This window comes from Balaenoptera acutorostrata, chromosome 2, assembly GCF_949987535.1.
Source record: "Balaenoptera acutorostrata chromosome 2, mBalAcu1.1, whole genome shotgun sequence".
NCBI lineage: Eukaryota > Metazoa > Chordata > Mammalia > Artiodactyla > Balaenopteridae > Balaenoptera > Balaenoptera acutorostrata.
Genome location: NC_080065.1, coordinates 10,596,323 through 10,616,148, shown reverse-complemented (window position 1 = coordinate 10,616,148; position 19,826 = coordinate 10,596,323). Strand labels below are relative to the sequence as shown.

Sequence of the window (19,826 nt, the reverse complement as noted above, 5' to 3'; positions counted from 1 at the left end):
ATAAACATAACTTTTATATGCACTGAGACACCAAAAAATTCATAAGACTGGCTTTATTGGGATATTCACTTGACTGCAATGGTCTGGAATCTAATCCACATCTCAGAGATCTGCCTGTATTGAAAGGTCCTTTTGATGATTCATCGAGTTAACACAAACAAAGCACATAGCAAAAGGCCTGGCCGCATACAAAGGGTTGAACAAACATGTCATTACTATTATTGCTTTTATTGTAAATGGAAGGATAATGTGAATAATATTTGAACGAGTGGTACTTTATTGAACACTCCTTGGGGCAACTAGGTTGTTATACAGTTAAAAAGAAAAAAAACCCCACAGCATTTGAAGAGGGGAAATGTGCTTTCAGGCCAAGTGATTATCAGAAGAGAGATGTATCCGTTGCAGGGAAACAGAGAATCTGGCTGGTCAGATGCACATTTAGGGGATTGCTCAAGGGTCGACAAAACACAGGCAAGTCATGATTATCCATGGTAGAGGTGCCAACAGGAAGGGAACATTTAGATTCTTGATTGCTCTGTTCTGTGGATATAGAACAACCTGTATCCTCTTTTCACGGTATAATGGAAGGACTTGCTCAGACACATGATATTCTTACAGCTCTTGGAAAGAAGGCTTTCTGTACCTCTAAGGCAATATTCTCATGATTAGTATGTATTATGTAAACAAAGAGTGTGAGGTACTTTAATATTTTCAAGAATTATGGAAAAGATAGATTTTTTTGTGGTCAGTAGTCAAGGTTGCTAGTTACCTTGGGCTCCTTGACCTTGAGATAACCAGAGAAAGGAACAAGTTTTTAAAAGACAGGTAGTTTTGAATATTTTATTTGTTTCTGGTCTATTTTTCTTTTGTCAAGAGAAATGATGATGGGAAGCCCTAAGGGGTAAAAAACAACAAAAATCCAACCTCTGAACTTCAGAAAGTGGAGACCAAGGTCATCATGACACCACACAGGCTACTTGAGAACTTGAGAAAAACCTGCTACAGAAAACATATTTTATGACCCGGGTATTTCATGTTTTCTCATTTGATCTTTCAGTTTGATTTTTCACTGCTTCAGTTTTTTCAGAAGTTTTATGAAAATCAGGATATGGAAAAGTTGTAAAATAGCAAAATTCAGACAGCCTGCGTCCTGGAATTTCCCAGAAGTGTTCCCCTGCGTGGAGGGGACTCCAGGTAAGAGGCAATCCATGAACAAGTGAAGTTGGCTGGAATAGAGCCACGCTAGCTGCACCTACAGGAGGGACTCTGAAGCCGCTTGGTGGGGTCTTAACTTGCACAGACTCACATAACTACAAAGTAGCCTTGGCCAGATTCTGGTGTTTGAGAGCAGCAGAAAAAGAAAACTTTGTAGAAAACAGATCTAAATGTAAACATGTCTTTTTAGCTATTGTGATTCAGTCCAAAGGAGAGCCACTCACAAAAGAATTGAAAGTCTAGACATTTGACAGCAAAGTGGCTGCCCACTGCCCTGACGATACTGTCCCCCGAGGAGGACAGAGCCAGGTCCAGACCCAGCTTGAAGACCGGGGGCAGCACCAGCTTCGGGTGGCAGAGCCTCTCGCCAATCCGGCCGAGGCATCCAAGGGAAGGGCCTTGACATGTGACCAGAACCTGGGCGATGAGATTTCTTTGGAAGGAGAGTGGAGAACCCACCACAGCCGGTGATGGGAGATCAACGTAGGAAAGTGGGTGAAAGCCCCAATCCTGTGCCTGGAAAGCGAGCGGCTCAGGTGTCGCTTTGATTGGAACATGAGCCAGGATAACACTTTTGAAATGACTTAGTTTGCATTTCCGATCCGTCTTCCTGTTTGTTTGTTTGTTTTCCTCGCTTCCTGTCCCCTTTGAACTGAGGCTGGGCCGTGAGTCTTAGTGCTCCAGCCAAGGTGTGAGTGAGGAGGAAGCCAGCAGAGGAAACTGAGCCTTCCCTGCGTCCGGTGTGACCAGGTGACACAGAGGTCCCCGTGCTCTCCCCCGATGTATAGGGGAGTCGGGAGGGTCCCGGGCTTGCTGTGGTGAGAAGCAAGGGGGCCCCCGAGTTGGGCACAGGATGAGGCGGGCGGAGACTCTGAGAGCCCCGCAGTGAGGAGGGCTGAGGCGTGATGGGGTCAGTGGGTTGGGGGCGGGAGGGCAGGGCCGGGGCTTCTCAGCCTGGAATCTCAGAGCAGCCTCAGCCAGAACAGAGGCCGCCGCCCAGAGAAACAGCTGGCTCTTGGGTGAAACTACTTTTGTGAGTGTTTATCTGCTTTCGAAGGGTTTTAAAGAGAAGGCAGGCATCTTGGGGCGTCTTGGGGAGCACAGTTTTGGTGTGGCGATGAGAAGCGGCATGAGTTGGGGAGAATACCGCCTCCCCCCGTCTGTGCGGGCCCAGATCTCTCCGTCCCCTGAGCCCTGGGCCTTGGGGACCAGAGCAGTGCCCCGGGCGGGACCACTGGCTTTCTCCCGGAGGGGTGTCGAGTGGTAGCAAGTGCAGAGGCAGCAGGAGGTGCCGATCTCAGGGAGGGCAGTGGGCCCAGGTGAGGAGAACGGGGCCCCTTCCTGCGGTGAACGTTCACCGGGAAACCAGACGTGAATAGAAACGGGCGCGAGCGAGGACAGCCGTGCGTCGCCGGGCGCAGGTGGCGGAAGGAGTGCGGGCCGGTTCGTGCGTGATCACGACAGCACAGCCGCGGCGCGTGCAGTGGGAGGGCCTGGAAACCCCTTCAGAGACGCCCGCACCACGTGGGAAACGCCTGGGTTGAGGACGGCCAGCAGGACGGCGGCATCGGGCATCTCAAGAAGTTTCACAACTGCGCCCACCGAGATGTGATCGGCGTTCATCGGGAGATGCCCAGATTCGGCGCTCTTCTCCTTTCTTCTTCCTCCTCCCGTTCATCCCTAGGTCCCTGTCCTCACAAGAGGGGGACCGCGCGCCAGGTCAGGTCGACCGACGGCGTCCAAGCGCCTCGTCCCTGGGGAGGGACCGGCACCTGCTCGGATAAACGTAACGCAGCAAAAGCATCCCTTTTACAGCAGCCGAATTTAAACACAAACCAACTCCTTCCTAGGAGCAATCCCATCGGAAGATGCTTTCCTGAAAATGCACATCTTTGTCTAAAGTTATGCGAAACTGGAATTCGTGGAGCTGGGGTGACTGCTGGCCCCGGCGAGCAGGCCACTCTGCGGCTGCTGCGGGCACAGGAGCGGCGAGGGGCGGTCAGAGCGATGCTCACAGCCCCGGGCGCCTTGAAGGAGGAGAGGCGTCGGGCTCCGCTGTGAAGTTGTCGGGACCAGGGAGGGGGGGACTCCTGAGAGATGGGGCCCCGCGGCCGCCTTCCCAGCAGGCGGGGACTGAGCAGAGGAAGGGCAGGTGTGACAATCGGCAGGGGTACGTCTAGGCAAAGCAGTGAGTATTAGCTGGTGAAAGGAGGAGAGGACGCCTGGGGCACTTCGCAGGGAGGCCGGGAGGAAGGAAGGAGTTTGACGGGACGGAGCGTTTCTGTGGAGCAAGGTGAGAGGAGAGAGAAGTTAGAGAGATGGCGGGGGGGGGGCCCGCCACGGATGGCTCTGGGAGCCTTTGTCAAAACCACAAACAACGCAAAATGAGTGGCCTTATTTTTTGGTTTGTTTTAAATCGTGCAGCTCCTTTCTTTTTAAAATAAAATTTATGTGAAGCACAGTTAGAACAGTTAAGAGTGGAGCTGGTACAGCGAGGCACAGAGAGACCTGCTTCTTCCCAGCTATCACCCATGGCCAGGGCCGCAGGTACCGTCCAAACCCCCAACCACACGGCTGCCCTGGGAAGAATCGGCGCCCGGAAGACATCACCGGGAAGGGATGGTCCTTTCATAGACCCGGAGGCAACAAAAGCAGCACAGCTAGGGGAAAACGGCTTTGTGATCTAGAGGGAGAAAGAAGGAGGGAAGATGGGTGCCCTGAGAACACGAAAGGCCCCTTGGGCAGGGGCTGGGCTTGTGTTGGGCCCTCGGTCCTTGGCAGTCAGCAAATGTCAGGTTCCCAGGCCTGAAGACCAGGACGCTCACCAGGGTGAGCTCTCAGTGCTTAGAAAACAGCCAGCCGTCCTGTTTATCTTAAAACCCATCACTGTGAACTTTACAATGTGGTCAGGTTATTTTCTGGGAGCTTTTCAGAAAACAATTTTCAAGAGTGTAATAAAATGAAAATGGGACCTAGGTAACAATCAACCCTATTATCGAACAGTCTAAGAAGATTTTTGGGCTTGTGAAGGTGATCCTTTGTGAGACAATGAGATGTTACCCAACCCAGGTGGAAATGCCCTTTGAATCTGTTTCTAGTACCTGAGGGGTGGCAGCCCACTGTCCTTGCCCAGCTTACTGTGGCTAATGGAACGAAAAGGAGTAGATGCGTGGAAACAACAGAGAGGAAGGGATTAGGGAAAATATCCCGCACATCTCAATCCTACACCTCTACTGCCATAACTGGGCATTGTCATTTACAAAATTTTGATAGCCTAAAACAAAAGCAAGTTAACACATGTAACTCACAAATGGATTCATTAGAGAGAATATTGCCAGTTTTGTCTTGAGAAGACAATCATTATGTTTGTTCCATTACATTGGATTCTCCCTTTAACGATTATATGTGTTTTGAAGAGGGAAACTATTTCTTTTGGAAAAGCAGGTTTGCATTGCTCTTATATCACCTGTAAAGTACTGAAACCAGTGCTTACCAAGTCCCCTATTTCTATGCTACCCATTCTGCACATAGTCAAAGAGTGTCTCTAGGGAAATAGAATACATTTACAGAAAAAGCTGTGATACTTAAGGGTTTCCCATCCAGAAAGTTCTGCCATAAAGCCTGCTGTCTCTTAAACTAAATGCTCTATTAAAGCAGAAGGTTGTGCAAATTAGGCTTGAGGTTATAGACATTCTTGTAGAGAAGTAAGGCACCATGGACCCAGGTAATACCTCTGCAAGGATGGTATTCTTTGTGCTGGAGTGAACTAGAATTGACCTTGTGATATAGGGTCAGGAACTGGGAAGTCAGGCCCATCCATGACATAAGGATGAACAACCTGTGCTCACTACTTAGGAATCCCAGGCCCATGTGAGAACTAGTTCTGGGCTATGGTTGGAAAAGAGTAGCCCATGACAATGAAGAACCCACAGCCTGTGTGATGTGCAAAAATCTAATGTAGAAATAAATGTTGAAGGGTAGTCTATCATGATAAAATCTGCTCATACTCTAACAAACTTAAAAGCAAATCTTAAAAAGATCAAAGCAATTGAAATAAAACATAATTGGTCATCAGAACAAGTCCCAATACTCTATACAGGAATAAAATAAAGTTCAACATTAAACCACACAAATTTGCAATTTTCAGCATCCATTAACACCAAGCATGCAAAGAAGAAAATATGACACAAATATTTGTATGCAAAATTCATAGCAGCTTTGTTCACAGTAGCAAAATGGTAAAAACAGCCCAAATGTCCAGCAACTAGTGAACGATAAATTGTGGTATATTCATAAAGTGGAATTCTGCTTAGTAACGAAATGGAATAAACTGCTGATACACACCAACATAAATGAATCTCAGGAGCATGATATTAAGTGAGACAAGCTCTACACACAAAAACATTACGTGATCTGTGAGTCTGTTGATATGAAATTCTAGAAAAGGCAAAATCACAGTAATAGAAAACAGATTTTATTTTTATTGAAGTATAGTTGATTTACAATATTATATTAGTTTCAGGTGTGCAGCATAGTGATTCAGTATTTTTATGGATTATACCCCATTAAAAGTTATGAGAAAATAATGGCTGTAATTTCCTGTGCTGTATAGTATATCCTTGTTTCAGAAAACAGATTTGGGGTTGTCTGGGCTGTGGTGGGAAAGGAGCTCCTTCTTTCTAAGGGAGCTAGAGGGACATTTTAGGGTGATATAAATGACTCTAATGGTTAAAAGAATGTATATATTTGTCAACAATGATGAAAGTTTACCCTTAAAATTTATTTTGTGTTATTTATATATTTCAGTAATGCCAATGGAAAAAATTTAGTCTAGAAACTGATAAAATATTGTGGACCAGACAGAGACAAATGTAAAGTTTCATTGTAAATTCTCCACACCAGGGGGCAACGTGTGTCTCCCTGAAACAGTTCTCACACAAGGTAAGGAAAGAATATGGGCCCATAAGAGAAGATCCCACCTTGAGAGATATTCAGACACTGCCATTAGTTGATGACCATTTGGGTTATTTCTAGTTTGGGGCTACTTCAAATCTTATAAAATGATTTGAAAATAAGTATGTTTAAGATGTTTGAAAAGATAAGAGAAATGGTAGAGTCTATAAGCCAAGCATAGGGCATGATGCACAAAGAAAATGGAAATTCAGAAAATCCATCAAAATTCTGAAAAAAAACCCCTATAATCATTGAAAAAGATCTCAGAAGAAGGGTAAATGGTAAATTAGATATGACTGATGAGGACAGTAATTAGAAGATAGAACTGAGGAAATAAGACAAAATGAACCACAGCTATGAAATACAAAATAAGAGTCATGACAAAAACAATGAAAAGATTTAATATACAGCTACGTCTGTATATTAATACTCAAAAGCACTGTCGGATACCAGCTTATACTATCTTGCTTAGATTTAATGCAGTTGATAGAACTAAAAGGATTAGACACACTCAGGGAAAATAAAGAGGAAAAGATTTAGGGAAAAATATCCAAGACATATCTCAATGTCCTGGTATTCTATAAATCAATAAAACAAATGACAGATTCTGGAACAATAGTTTGTCAAAGAGAGCTAACTGTCCATAAAAGATTGGTGTTCCCCAATTATAGGCCAGAGTTGTTCCTGGGAAGTGGCTATGCAGAGAGAGACTTCATTTCCCTATCCTAGTGCCTTTAAGTGAATCGGGTAAGGATTCTGACCAATGGGCTGGGAGCAACGGAAAGGGATACATCTCACTTCCAAGGTGAGTCTCTCAGTGCTGACTGGAGGTGTCAGATGAGTCCTTGGGAGTTGTGTGTCGGCTAAGGCATTGGCATTGCCACTGGGGACCCTCAAAAGACTCAGGATAATTAGTTGCTGATATACCAATATATCAATAATTCATGCCCCTCTCCCTGCCTGCCCCGGCTCCTGGCCTCATTGACCAGGATAATATATGTACACAAGAACCAAACTCTTATGGGGTTTGAGCCATTATGCAATTTGAGATCTATTCTTTCAGTCAGTTAGCTTACCCTAAATGTTAACACACATCACTTAAAATGTCTCTTTCTATAGAAACATGCTTCCTCTTTCAGGCATTTAAGCCCTTTGATCTTTTAAAAAGATAATTGTAACATTTTTCAAGACTGTTTGTTCTGTCAGTTTCCTCTGCTGTATCATTAGAGATAAGCAATGTTTAAAACGGCTCTTATTCATAAGAAGATCTTGAACTTATACCATGTATATTTTCTCCACGTTAGCCCAAAGTAATCAAAGTACTTACTAGAAAATAGAGGTAATTTCTTAAAGAGACAGAGGTTCTATGTTATGGTTTTGAACTGCTCAAGGTCATGCCTAGAGAGAATTTCAGTACCTTTAGTGTCAAGCCTCTATGAAAAATCACTGTTGGGTTCATGGCGATTATGCATTGATGAGAAATGGAAAATATAAGGTTATAGCATCCTCTAGGGAGATAAGATACTTTAAGTGCTTTCAAGGAGAGAAAGCTTCTAAAATTGGAAGCCATGATTTGAGGTTTTAGAAACTTTAATTACCAACCCTTACAGCGTCTAAAAAAATCTCACCATGTTTCCACTTGCTGCTGGCTGTGGAGCCTTCGCAGCAACTACTTGTAGTATGTCTCATTGCACTTCTCGAACTTGGACAAGATAGAAATGATTCTAAGTCACAGATTTAAGGGAGGAGAAGGTGCTGACACCTATATGTAGAAGCATGCTAAAATAATGACAATGTTAAGACAATAATAGCAACGTTTATGACGTTCATTCATAACTGAGTTATATTAGAGTAAATATGAACATATTGAGTTATATTAGAGAAAATATGAACATATTGAGAACATAGAGTAAATATGAACAATTGAACATAAATTTGGCAGACGGTAACTTCAAAGAAAGGTCTTCGGACTAGCAATCGGCAGATCCAGCCTCATTCCTTGATAAACTATTGTGATATGTGCATGCAAAATGGTACGGCTTCTTTGGAGAACTGATCATTTTCTTATAAATCATATATATAAGTGTGTATCTATATACATATATATAACATATATGACTCAGCGATTGCACTCGTACAGAAGTGAATTTTATATTCACACAAATACCTGTGCACAAATGTTTATAGCCCCTCTATTCAAAGTGTTTCTACTCTTCTTAGCAAGGGGTCTTTGCCCTCCTGCAGCTCCAAGTGTTATCTTTACTCCAGACAGGAAGAAGGTAAGAGGGGATGAGGAGGAAAGGGTGGTCCTGCTGTAGAGCAGCAAAATATTCCTAAGAACTGTTGTCAGATGGCCGCACCATCTCGTCTGGTTAAACCTCCAGGTGCAGGGGAGGTTGGAAAGTATCCTTCTTTACCTGGTACACTGCAATTCTAAACAAAGGAAGGATTCTCTTGGGAAGAAGGGCAGGAGGGTGAATATGTGGATAAAAAACAGTACCTGCCATATAAACCTGTCATCCAGAGATGACTGCTATCACTTAATGTTCATTTTATTAGGAATATACAAATGTTTTTATAAATACAGACTTGAATACCATTCAAAACATTTCCCCTCTCTTAACACTGTGCACGAATATATTCCAGGAAACAAGCTGTTTGCTTTTTCATCATGTTAAGTGGCTCCTTTTTTCCCCTGTCAGGAATGTACAACCCCTACTTGGGGGAAGTTAGGTAGTTTCCAACTGTCATTACAAACAAGGCTGTGATGACTATTTTTGTAAGTATGTCTTAGGATATTTCCTGTAAATGAAATTACGGTCAAAGTTAGGCAGGTTTCTGAGGCTTTTGATTACAAAATTGCCCTTTAGAAAGGTTATCCCAATTTGTATTTCCACCTGTTTTCCAAGTACCTTCTCTAGTGCTAAGGGGGATCGTCTTTTTAAAAAATCTTTGTAACATCCTTCTGGAATTGTGAGCGGTGCTAAGAAGATGCAGATAATTAGGAGAAGCTGAGGTCCATCTGTATGAAAGGCGTAAACCATCTCAACTGGAAGATGACCAGAACTGGGTCTGGGACAGCGGTGTGTTGCGTGAAATAATTCCGTGGGTGGCAGTCTTTGGGTTGCCAAGTGCCTAGCGTGTTAGTGATGCAGCATCAGTCCTTTGCCGCAAGGATCCCTTCCACCCCAGTGATTTTTGAAAGACCTTCGAGGGTGCCCCATGTACCCTCACAATCCTGTACCTTTGTCCTCCTCTCTTGCCAACCCCCCGCACCCCGCCCTGCGCTGTCCCACCGGCTCTGCCTGCAAAACCCCTGGAAGACACCCTGCTGTCCCAGTCTCTGTCTCAGAGCTGCCGGGCCTCCAGGCTGCAGGCCGGTGGGGAGGAGAAGCCGGGAGGCAGGAGGGGTCTCCCTGCAACAAGGTGCTTTACTTTGTGACTCTGGACACAAGGTCAGCGGCTCAGCAACCCAGGTGACGAAGCTCTTCAGCCAGGTAGGCAATCTAGAGCGTCTGAATCCTCTCTTGTTGGGAGGCTTAAACCAGCTCCAGGGACCTCAGCAAGCAGGTGTCCCTTGACCCCTCAAAGTTCTCCTCGTCTCAGTTTAGTCTCCCCTCAGCAAAATATCCCCTCTCCCCTCCCATTTTCAAACTCAAACACCATGGGTGTGAATGGAATGAAAGGACCCTACTGAGGGGCTGAGAGGGGGCTGGACCCCCGGAGCAAACTGCCGTCTCATGCACATTGGCTTTTGTGCTTCCGTGAATTCCTTACACACTTGGTGCAAGTGCTCAGGGCCGTGGAGTTTCTTGGCAAAGGAGCAAAGTGAAACGTGGTTAGCCTGCAATGGATGGAATGCATTTTAAATAAAAGCAGCGTGGCGGCTGGTGGTGTTATTTCACTTTGGAGCGGTCTGGGGGTGTAATAGGGCCCAGTGAGCAGCAAGGAGCAGTGGTAAGACAGAAAGTGCAGCAGCCTGGGAAACGGGTGGACCTTCCTTCCTTCCTCCCTCCCTCCTTTCTTTCTCTTCTTTCTCTCTTTTCTTTCTTTCTCTTTCTTTCTTTCTCTTTCTTCCTTCCTTCCTTCCTTCCTTCCTTCCTTCCTTCTTTCCTTCCTTCCTTCCTTCTTTCCTTCCTTCCTTCCTTCCTTCCTTTCTTTCTTTCTTTCTGTCTTTCTTTCTGTCTTTCTTTCTTTCTTCTTACTAGCTGTATAATTTTGACATGCTTACTTAACATCTGTCTTTGTTTCGTTATCTAGAAGATGAGTATGAAACTATTACTTGATCATAACGTCATTAGCAGGATTACACGAGCTAATGCTTGTAAACCTCCAAGCACACTGTTTGACACCTAGAAATGCTCAATTACTGTTACAAATTATTATTTTTACCTGTTTTTCTACTAGGAAAAGTGATAAACTTCCAGCTTTGAAGTTTCTAGCTCCTCTTTCTTCCTGGCCCATTCATCCCATGCCTCACATGCTCTCACTGTGGATCTTAAAACCTTTCCCTCATAAGGTCCCTGTGTCCTCCAAAACCCAGCGGGCAGGCCCCAATTTTCCCCTCTCTGTGAAAAATATTACAGACTCCTAAAATATGAAAGTTTGAGAAATTTTATTATTAGTCTGAAGCTATACCATCACTTTGGCATTCAACAAACAGATAGTAAACGTTATATACGTGTTTGGGCAATAAAATCTAACTGGAAATGGCAGTGTACCAGCCTGTATGTTGCTTCTCAACATTAAGCCACCTAAGCTAATTTCATCCTTAAACCATGCCTACTGCGGTATGTCCCATTATTACCCTACCTCTCAGATCAGAAAATTGAAGCTCCAAGAGCTTAAGTAACTTTTCCGGAGTTACATGGCTCATGAGGGCGGGGCCAGGATCTGCACCCAGGCAGGCCTGCCCCCGAGTCAGTGCTCCTGGCCACTGTGCTCTGATACCTGCAAATGAGATGTTTCTATTTATTCCTCAGCATTAAGTACACTTCACCAGTGCAGCGTGGATATTCACGAGCCGGCAGCTGGAATTGTCTTGATTAGGACAAAGCACACGAGGTCCCCCATTCCCCTTGCTGGTGATTTATTCAGGATGGGTCAAGCCAAATTGATTATGTTCAGTTTCTCATCCCATAAAACGGGGTGAATAATCGCAGCTATTGCATAAGGTTGTTAGTGAGGACTAAATGGGTTCATTTAAAAGGAGAGCTGGCTCTAGATAAATGTTAGCTATTATTTCTTCTGCAAATTAATATTCATTGCTGGTTACAATGGACTGAGCTTTGTGCTGTATTTGTCTGGAAGAAATATTTTGATAAGAAAGTCACTTCAATTCATGAGAAGCCCTCCAGAGACACACTCAGAGAGAGGGATTTGGAATTCTCCGGACGAAACTCAGGAGGGTAAAGAGGAGCCCTGAGACCCAGTCAATGAGGGCAGAGCTCAGCTGGAAAAACTGCTGGAGTTGAAGGTGAGGAAAAGGGACTTGGATTCTTAAATTGTTTGTGTAGGGAATTTGCTAGAAAACCTTCCCTCGGTCTTAGTTTGATTCAGAGAGACTAGTCAAAATGAATTTGGTGACCACTGAAGGCACTTGCTCTGTGTTTGGAGATGACTCAGGGGACCAGGATCAAAGGGCAATCAGGGCAGAGCACAGGATTTAGGGGAAGACAGGAAGCTTGGAGTTTCTCCATGATGGATAAATTTCATTAGGATATTGACTCTGATTGTGGGCATATGGTAATAATGAATGACAGGGAAATGCAGTATTCTGAAGACTCCATGAAATCGGCCTTAGGGGGGAAAAATAAGATTGTTACTGAAGTGAACACAGCACTAGGGGCATTTCTGGAAGAACCGGGTTCCACTGTAGTTATAATTTCCCCACTGAATGAAAAGTTCTTTCATCATATTAACTAATATCAAACAGTTTTATTGTGCCAATAAAGTATACATTTATTCAGTCAACAAATCTTTCTTATACACACTTTATGCCAGGTATCCTGCCAGGTGCTGGGAAGACACTGATTAATAAGACAGTGTCTCTGTTCACGAGGAGGTCACACTGAGCAGCTCTGCAGGAGAGAAACAATACAGTGTGGTCAGTATAAAGGGCTCCAAGAGTAGCTGTTGCTTGAAAGAGGACAGGCTTCGTGGAAAGGTAATGTTCTTGTTGCCCTTTGAAGGGAAGAAGAATTCCGCTAGATGTGAAGAGCAGCAAAGCTCGTGTGCTGGATATTCTCTATCTGCTCCTCCAGATCTGTTCTCCACCTATCTCCACTGTCCTGTGCCTTTATGCACTGCTTCAGTTGGTTCCTTTGTCCCCAGGATTCCAGCTGAACTTGTGCAATGAGAGGTCCTAGGAGCAGATCATAGCTTGGGAGGAAAAGAAAGTTTGAATATTTAACCCCAGTTCACTGCCTACTGGACCATGGGTGGACAGTGGGTGTGGTCCTTCACTGAAGGGCACTGCTTCTTATGGATGACCTTTTTCTGTAGCTACAACTCTCTCGTTGGGTTCTGGAAGCTTCTCTCCCCCCTTGACATACACCTACGGTGGGTCACAGCGTTACAATTGCTAAATTTTTGATGTTAGAATGTCATTTTGGTTCTATTTTAACCTTGCACACACCGTTATTAATACCCCATTGGAGTGTGTTAATTGTTCTTGGGAAACCTACTGATGCAGCCTTAAGTATATACCATGTCTCTGAAATGTACAGCTTATGCATAGTGGTGGTTGTTGATTTCCTCAGAGAATGTGTCCTCCGATTACATCAATCATAAAGGCCCCATCATGCTTAGTTTTGCATTCAGTATCAACCATGATTTGGGTCTCAAAAAAGGTAAACCTGCAATAGATAGGAATTATGTAGTATCTTTTTATTTCTATTCAAACTCTGTAGTTGCTACTCTGTCGGAATAACTTATTCTTTATTTTTAATTAGCAAACTGTTATGATAGAGTTTGAAGGAGGACTATATTTAAGCATATTCTCTAAGGAGTAATGCAACTTAAAAACAGCTCATTAGCAAGAAGAATGTTAACTAGGATATTAAAGAAACATTTGAAATTATTAAGTGCTTTTACTGTCTCTTAAATTATGCCAATATAGAAGAGACAACTCAGTGGTTCCTATATCGCATAATCAGTTATTATGAATCATCTAAAGATCAGGAAAGAGTGGTTATTATTAAAATTGAAATTAACTTTGAATAACATTTGAGGAAATGTTTTACATTCATGATCATATTACTTTTACTGACAAGAAATAGTACGTTAATGGGTTTTAGCTTGCACGTCAAATGAATGATTCTTAATCCTTCCACCACCATGGGAGAGATCAAATTGTATGTACTTTCTATTATGAGGTCATCTCTTCTGTTTTCAGCATTTTCACATCATGGAATCCGCTATGACTCTGCAAACAACACATGGGTTAAAGTCAAGGAGTATTTAAACCAAACTGGGTGATTCTCCCTTGACTTCTGGCTCCCTTTCAATTATTTATTTATTTATTTATTTATTTATTTATTTATTTATTTATTTATTTTTTAGTGTTTCCCCCAACTTATTTATTTACAACTTTGTTTTTTTCCATGGGGCACAGTGTTCCACAGTACATGGTTTGGGAAATCCTGTCTAGAATCCTGGGAATGAAAATGAGTGGCAGACAAATAAAGGCCATGTTCTAAAGGTAAAAGCGGTCAGATCGAAAGTAGACTGGATATGAGAGGTGAGCTGGCTCCCTTTCTTTTCAAAGAAGGCTAAATGTCCTGTGGGTTTTCTGATCTGCAGGAGTTTGAGTAAGTTATCCATTTACAATTTGTGTGTCTCGGGAGAATGAGGGGGGGCGCGGCTGGGTGTTACGTGTTCTCATCAGATTCAAAAAGAGGTGGTCATTCTAGGTAAAACTGTCCGGGACATATGATACTATATAATATGCAATCATCATCTTGTATTTAAATTTTACTCTTTGCTCTTCTTCTTACAAATTCAGGCAAAGCTATAAAGGAAGTTAGATAAGTTCTGAGTTCACAAAGCTTATGTGTTTCATATAGAAACAACTAACCCCAAGTCCATACCCCCAGCCACATCCTTTATCTGACTCTCAGACACCAGGCTGGTATTTCCCCTGCCCTAAGTCAACCCAGGGCCAGGGATCAGACAACTAAGGATAGCTCGTGTGCCCCAAAGCTGGCTGGAATTATCAAAACTAGCAAATCCTAAACTGTTTACTCTTCCCTGCCTTGCCTTTGCCCTGGAGATTCCAGTAAAGACTCCGGTCTATGCCTTCCCCTCTCTCCTTTCTCCCTCCTGAACGACTCTGATGTTTCCCATTGTGGCCTGCATGGCACGCCGTGCCTCTCATTTCTAAGGGAACTGTGAGTAACATTAAACTTTTAATGTCATTGACCTCTGCATGTCGTCACTGCACTGCTTTTATAAATTAAGCCCTACACACAAATCATCGATACTCTAAGTCATCAGTGATCAAAATAAATGGTAGCTATAGAGGGACTCATGTCCACAAAAAAAGGCATGTTATTTTACACTTATGTACAAATTCAACACAGGATTTGGGGAATACAGACACGGAATCTGGGGGGGTGCTGATGTGTCCATTGGCAGAGCATCTTTGGGAAGATTTTGAAAGTTGTTCTCTATTACTTAGACAACATGGGACACTGGTCCTTCCAGGTGTCCTTGTGCTTATTTTATCTACAAGTGTCCTGATCCATAGTCTCCTAGTTTTAAAAAATTAAAGTGCCTTTTGGTCATGTTTTTATTTTGGGATCCAGCTTTTTTTATATAGAATGCTACACATTTGTTTTGTTTCCTAGCTTGCTTACTTTCTAGGACTTTCTCTCTCTTTTAAAATTGTGGTAAATATATATGACCTAAAATGTATCAGTTTAATCCTTTTTGAGTGCTTAATTCAGTGTCATTAAATACATTCACACTGTTGTACAACCATCACCACTACTTCTAGAAATTTTTCCTCATCCCAAACAGAAACTTTGTGTCCATTAAAGAATAATTCCCCTCCTTCCTATCCCTAGTCTCCCCTCTTTTATTCTGTCTCTACGAACTTGACTATTTTAGATACCTCATATAAGTCAAATAATACAACATTTATCCTTTTGTGTCTGGCTTATTTCACTTAGCATAATATTTTCAGGTTTTATCCACGTTGTAGCATGCATTATAACTTCATTCCTTTTTAAGGCTGAATGATGTTCTATTGTATGTATATACTACATTTTGCTTATCCATCTACCTATCGATGGATATTTGGTTGTTTCTACCTTTTAGTTATTATGAATAATTCTGGTGAACACTGGTGTCCAGTTTTCTGTTTGAGTCCCTGATGTCAATTATTTTGGACGTATAACTAGAAGTGGAATTGCTGGATTACACGGTGATTCTGTTTAATTTTTTGAGGAACTGCCATACTGTCTTCCACAGCGGCTGAACCATTTACATTCTCATTAGCAATACATAAGGGTTCCAATTTCTCCACATCCTCATGAACACTTGTTTTTTTCTATATTTTGGACAATGGCTATCCTGTGAGTGTAAAGTGGTATCTCACTGTGCTTTGATTTCCATTTCCTTAAAGTTTAGTGATATTGAGCATTCGTTCATGGGCTTATTGGCTATTTGTATGTCTTCTTTGGAAAATCTCTATTCAAGTCTTTTGCTCATTTTTGACTTGGGTTGTTTGTCATTTTGTTGTTGAGTTTTAGGAGTTCTTACGTATTCTGATTACTAACATATTATCAGATAATGATTTGCAAATACTTTCCAGGTCTTTTTGAAGACATTCATCCAAATGTTCAAAGTCTTCTAAATTGACAATCTCCAATTCCATTTTTAAGCCTCTTTTTAATATTTGAACCTCATTTAAAGAGGAATAAATCTCTCTTCAATTCAACTCTTTATGTACCCCAGAATATTGTTTTTTTAATTTTAATTAATTAATTTATTTATTTATGGCTGCATTGGGTCTTCGTTGCTGCACACGGGCTTTCTCTAGTTGCGGCGAGCGGGGGCTACTCTTCGTTGCGGTGTGTGGGCTTCTCGTTGCAGAGCACGGGCTCTAGGCGTGCAGGCTTCAGTAGTCGTGGCACATGGGCTTAGTTGCTCTGCAGCATGTGGGATCTTCCCAGACCAGGGCTTGAACCCGTGTCCCCTGCATTGGCAGGCAGATTCTTAACCACTGTGCCATGAGGGAAGTCCCCCCAGAATATTGTTTGAACTATTTCTGTCCTATTTTAAAAGATATTCACCTTTGTTTTGATTCATCTTTATTTTGTTTATAATTTTATGTTTTTGCCCCACCTGAACTTAAGGGAAATACTTCCGAAGTGGCCTCAGATCATGCATTTCCTTTTCTAAAGCCCTCTTAAGACCATTTTCTGATTTATGTGCAGTAAGATTATTTAAATCCTCTCCTGGAATTTCCCACAATGTTGCTTTAACCATTTTCTCCTTCCAAGGGCCTAAGAATGAAAGGAACTACAGACCTAGTAGTCCACAACAATAATTATGTAACAAAATCCTGAATTTTGTCACTAATGTCTGTCTTCATGAAACAGGCATCAATACTTTTAAAAGTTAGGTAAATAACTTTAAAGTCCTCAACTCATTTCTAGACCAGGGTATAAATTCATCTGCTTTGGATCTAGAAATTTTAAGAGGAAGTTTTTCAATGTGATTTTTCTTTTCTATTTAAAAGTAAAGACACAAGCAAATCTTGAGCAAAATGTAGCACTTTAAGAAAGTCAGAAGGAGGAACAGAAGGAATGGAAGTGGTATGAATGAGTGGCAAAGACAAAATCAGAGGTAGAGAGATGCAAGAGTGTAGGTTTCAGAAGGCTCCGGTGGCAGTGAAGTTTTTTCCTTGGTTTTCCTATAGAATTTTTAAGGGAGGCTCCCCTGGAGTCTCTTTTTGTTGATGCTTCCACATCCAATCAGAGAAAGCTGACCATACTATGTTTCATTGTTTATCTCTTTTCTAGAGTTCCTCTTAAATGTACCTTTTATATACCAAAACATCTACTTAATGCCTGTTGCAATTCTAGGTCTTCTTTAATGAACTATTGGCAGTTATCAGGGTGGTCACAGGGATTATTTTGAGAGGACAAATATAGGAAACAGGAGTTCCTTTGGAGGAGGTTGTGGCTTTGATGAAGACAAGCTCATGGCAAACATGAATGAGGCTATAGTCTGTCAGAAGTCTAAACTAATGAATGCCGTCTTGGGTCTTTGAAGAATACAGGCTAGCAAAAAGCCATATGATATACAACCTGGCAGACTGACTTCAGAATATGTAGTTAGCAACGTGATCTTCTTTCAGGATTTGATAAGACAAGGAATGTCCTCACATAGACTTGGTTGGTGGTATGGGGGGAAAAGGAGACCCAAACGTCACTGACCTTTGCACAAATTGGTCATTATTCTTGAAGATTCCAAACATCAGTCCATGGGATTCACTTGATTGGAGGCTTATTTGGCCCATGCCTGCATCTCCCCTTAGAGCAGCCCCTTGTTCACTCAACAGACATGATACAGAAAAAAATGGAAACATGCAAGACAGGACTTGGTACAGATAGAGGAACAAAAAGTAAAAGTTAGACAAGCAGTACAAGAATCAGATTAGTTATGACGATATTTACCAAATATTGCACAGCCCCAGAAAAGGTCAAATTCCTTTATTCAAAAACCTATTTTTTAAAACAAGTTGTAGAATAACAAAATAAATTCAACAGTAAAAGCTCCATGAAATAAGTCAGATCTGATATCACTGTTTCGAGACTCATGAGCAGCAGTTCAAAAGGCTTATCAATTGTGGGGATCAAGAGGCCCTCTTGGTTCTCGTCTTGTTTCAGGTTTCTTGGAATGAGACCAAGAGAAGCTCTTCAAAGGAATTTGGTGGAACTGTCACTTGTCAAAGGAAGAGGTTACCATGAAATATCTATCTATACCTATCTATCTATCTATCTATCTATCTATCTATCTATCATCTATCATATATCTATCCACTGAGTTTCTTATTTGCTTAAACAAGGAAGACACATGTTTGTTAAACCCAATCTCTCTAACTAGGATTGGCAGGTTTTAAAGCTGGGGTGGTTAGGAAATGGCAGCCCTCTAGACGTAAAAGTGGCTTATCGTTGAGTTGCTATTTAATTTCAGTGGAGTTTCTTACCCTCCACCCTCATTAATTCCCTATTCACTCTATTTCCAGTTAGATTCTTTCAGGCTAAGTCAACAAGATGCTTCCAAGTTACTTTCTCCAAATCACCTACTTGACCCATCACTGGCTTGCTGACATGGTTCCAGTGATTCTCAGTTTCCATGGACTAATTGTCTGTGTCCAAGCTCCACCTGATAGCTCAGATCTGACACATGCAGCCTTCTTTTCTGTGCCCTTTTGCCCGTGTTCCCCTCCAGGTGCCTCATACATCAGTCAGCGTGTTGTTCCCTTACACTGTGTCACGCGTGCCCTTTTGCTCATACTCTTCCCTCCATCTGAAGTGTTCAACACCCTGGGCTCCATTAAGGTAACTTACACCTGTTCCTTCTGACTCAAATCAAAAGCTTCCTCTGGTTACTGATCTCAACAGGGGCATACAATAACCATTCTCACCCCTGAGTTGTAAGTATAGCTTGGTGTACTGGGATGAAGTAAAATCCTACATTTCTCAGTTGCTGACTCTGCCCTTGGGTGATATAAGGTTACATCTTCATTAATGAACTTGGAATAATATCATCTACCCTTTTCTCTTCCACAGATTTGTGAAGAGGATTCACAAAGTTAATGTTTAAGAAGGAACAATCTACACCAAGAAGTACTAGTATAGGTATTTACCTGTCAGTGTGACGTTTTGTGGTTATTTGTGTGTGCATTTATCTCGCAGATTGTAACTCCCCAGAGGAAAGACCAAGGTGACCACATCCATAAATCACCTCATAGAGGAGTGTCTTGGACATGAGAATGCTTTGTAACAATCCCCTGTGTCGGTAATCAAGTCATAGAAGAATATTACCAAAAATAGCTACATCTTATACCGATAATACTTATATTTCACACATGATAGGTTTTAGAGATGTGTATCTTTAAAGAAAACTTAATTCCAAATTATAGTTACAAAATTTTCATGATCATTATGAAAAAAGTGACATCTGTAGCAAAATCAATGTAAAGTGTTTCTATGCTTTAAAGTGACCAAGCATACAATAAACATATTTTGACAGTGATTCTTTGATTTTTGTCATCTCATTATTTTTCAAATGGATTTCAAGGTAATACAATTTAAATTAAATAGAAACCTTTCTCCTCATAAGACAAAAATACTGTCAAAAATTGCATTCACCGTCCTATTCCAGTAACAACTTGATACTGCAGGTTGTGCAGCTTTGGGGTACACTCCTCTCTTTTGTACGATGTAAGAATAAAATCGAAGGGCCTTGGCTTCTGTAAATTCTTCGGAGAAAAATAGAAATCCTGGGATATTGTATGCCTTTTGTTTCCTCACAGGCATGCGATCATTTATGACCATCTTCAAGCTTCTCTGTCCCAGGAAACACCAGCTGCAGCTGCACACATCTCGTTTTAACTCTCTTTCTAGACAGAGGTACATCCT

The 19,826-nt window shown here is 42.1% G+C and overlaps 1 protein-coding gene across 1 annotated transcript in view; it reads left to right on the top strand.

The window, feature by feature from the left end:
- SEMA5A (semaphorin 5A) overlaps window positions 1-19,403 on the top strand; it is a 527,169-nt gene extending 507,766 nt beyond the window's left edge. The window contains exon 23 of the mRNA XM_007191632.2: window positions 18,975-19,403. Within this exon, the coding sequence (XP_007191694.2) occupies window positions 18,975-19,001 (27 nt within the window). The 3' untranslated portion in view covers window positions 19,002-19,403. The remainder of the gene's footprint in view (window positions 1-18,974) is intronic.
- The last annotated feature ends 423 nt before the right edge of the window (window positions 19,404-19,826 follow it).